Genomic DNA, 2,796 nt, shown 5'->3' with positions numbered 1-2,796 from the left:
TGAGTAACAGTTGTAAAACCTTCACCAACTGTGCACAATATTTCTTGGTCAATATAGCCTCGTGTTTTGGGTGCATCTTTTCGTTCAACAGCGTTCCCCAGATGGTTGATTTATAATCAGTCTCGTCAATCGAAATATTTTTGTGTGGTTTTATGAACTGGAATCCGGTCTCATTTCGTACATTTTCCGCCTCCTCGATTGACTTTTCAATTTTGTTCAAAATTATTTCTCGTTTCTCAAAGATATTATTCTTTTGACTTTCAATGTTGTTGCGTAACAAGCTTAGTATGGCTTTCCTCTGCTCTACTGCATCATTGATATTCTGTATGGTGTCTGTATTCTGTGCAAGGAGATCATTCTGTAACTTCTCTGTCATACGTTCAATGAAAGGATCTTTATTTTCACTGCACGTCTTGCTGCTTAGTTGTTCAATTTCTTCATCGATACGCGTTAGGATTTGTTCATAGAATCGAATCAATTTAGTTCTCTCCGAATAAGGTTTACGTCGTGCTAGAATAGCTTTCTTTCTCTCCCGTAGCATTTCCTCTTCATTTAGTTGTAATCTGCCCTGGTTGACGAATATTTTATAATTTGTAGGCTCTGGTGTGATTACTTTGATCATATTCCCACTTGGAGGGAACGGCAGAGGTTCCCCTGCCTTATTCACCCACTGTGGTGTATCACCTCCTATAGTGACAGCTACATAACTCATTAGACCACTAGGTATGGGTTTAGTTGCCACATAGGTTCTCTTATCTTCTGACATGTGTTGATAGTTGGATAGGTTCATGTCTTGGTTCGTGATACCAGGTTCACTATCTGGTATATTAGGAGCACATACATCAGAGTGGCACATGGATATATTCTCACAGAAAGGCAAGAAGCCATCACCAGAGGGCGGGGGTACCAGGAACTCTGGATTGAACTTTCCCATCCTGAATATTAAGCAGGAGTCTGGAGAGATATAAGTTCCTTGTTTGTTTGGGGCGGAGATGGCTATCGTAATGTTCAGAACAAAGTTTGTTAAACCCAAAGCTTGGCATACCTCCAGGTGTTTGGAATGTTTCAACTTCTCCAGGCTAGTCGAAAGCAAAGCTCATGGAGAGAGGATAAAGTCTTGATCTAACTTATCCATGGTGGAGGTAGGGACACGAGACCGAGGAGGAGGTTTCTTTGGTTGGCAAACTACATTGCTTGATAAACTGGGCGCAATCCAACTCAGGGGCGGTCATTATTTTCCTATGATTTCTTATTTTTAGTATGTAAATAAAATTTAATGTGTTTTACGTGTTCCGAACTTTCTTCTTTTTCGAATAAAAATAATATTTCGAACTTGTCCTTTGAGTTTTACGATAAAAGGTCTTGGTTGTCTTGGCTAGTTTAAATTATAAAGGCTCATTTGTCTTACAGAATGATATTTAAAATAAAAAGAACCCAAATTTTCTGAAATGAATATAAACAATTTAATTTTAGGCCAAATTACGTTTGGTCGGAAATGAAGAAAGCCTTCTGATCACTTTGAGGAGTGACTTTCCCTTCCAAACTGGGCATCTAAGTGCTCTCTCTCATTCGCTACTGTAAATTAGTCTCAATTCCATTTAATAATAAAATTAATCCTTAAGAGGATGTAAGATTAACATAGAAAATGATTAAAGAAAAAAAAAAAAAAAAAATCTACAACGAACATTAAAGAAATACCTGAATTCGCATACGAGAAATCAACAATACGTACACCCTAGTTAGCATTTGGCAGCGAGAAATCTTTATAATACGGTTAGCCAGGCCAGTTTAGCCGGACCGCCGCTTTACTGTATGTAATCGCTAGCTCCTCGACGAGTATGCTCGAGGCGGATTTTTAATTGTACGGAACTGTTCGTCTAGGAACGACATGACATTTCCATCGCTAGCAGATTGACGAAGACCGTTAGCAGTTTAGATAGCCTGTTCCAGATCAAACCACTTAAAAAAAGGTCTTCCTAGACACAATTCACTATCACTCATTCACAGGTAAATTTGCCACCTAAATGCTAAACTACTGTATCATAACAGAAATCTTGTCACCTCACTGATCTTAACCACGTATCATCAGTAAGACAGAAGTGGAGACATTTAATCTTAAACCTAGCAAGACAACCCTAGATAATTCAATTCGCTATGATAAACTTCTTTGAGGATCATAGTTCGAAGCTACTGATTTATTCTGCAAAAAGAAGTAAAGTGCGAACTGATCGGAAAAAATAATTGAGGTACAGGACGACCTGGGCCCTGCTACAGCGAAAGAACATTATCGCACACTTCACACCTAAATGACCGCCCTGAGCTGAAATAATATGTAGTTTGCAAACCCAAGAACAACTCCCTCGGTCTCACCTACCTCCAATAGAAAATACCTTCAATTACGATAGCCTGAGAACTGAAACAATTCCACGAAACAAAATGCAACTTTGAGGTAACAATTCAAACATTAAAAACACAACACTTATCTCTCCAGACACAAAAATTCAGGATGACGCGAAACCCACAATAAAAATGCCTTTCTGTGGACAATATACCAGATAAACCTGTATCACGAAACAACCCACAATGAACCAAAAACTATAAACAACATGTCAGCGATAAAAACTACGCACTACCTAGGTGCGTATAATGTACTTCAACTATACGGAGTGATCACAACAGTGAAATTAATAACATGAGGGAAGTTGAATAAGGTAATAACCAGAGGCCTACTAATGTATAAAATATTGTCGTCAATCCAGGGCAGAACTTACAACAAATGCAGAGAGGAATCGGGGT

At 38.6% G+C, this 2,796-nt stretch overlaps 1 protein-coding gene across 1 annotated transcript; it reads right to left on the bottom strand.

Moving 5' to 3' along the window:
• Nucleotides 1–4: 4 nt before the first annotated feature.
• LOC103524154 lies at nt 5–934 on the bottom strand (the record flags this gene model as incomplete). Its single annotated transcript, XM_008489158.3, has 1 exon — nt 5–934. A coding segment is annotated over exon 1 (930 nt), but the record flags the coding sequence as incomplete, so codon positions are not given.
• Nucleotides 935–2,796: the final 1,862 nt, after the last annotated feature.

This window comes from Diaphorina citri, unplaced genomic scaffold (assembly GCF_000475195.1).
Source record: "Diaphorina citri unplaced genomic scaffold, Diaci psyllid genome assembly version 1.1 scaffold122845, whole genome shotgun sequence".
Classification (NCBI taxonomy): domain Eukaryota; kingdom Metazoa; phylum Arthropoda; class Insecta; order Hemiptera; family Psyllidae; genus Diaphorina; species Diaphorina citri.
This window is presented reverse-complemented; position numbering and strand designations above follow the sequence as displayed.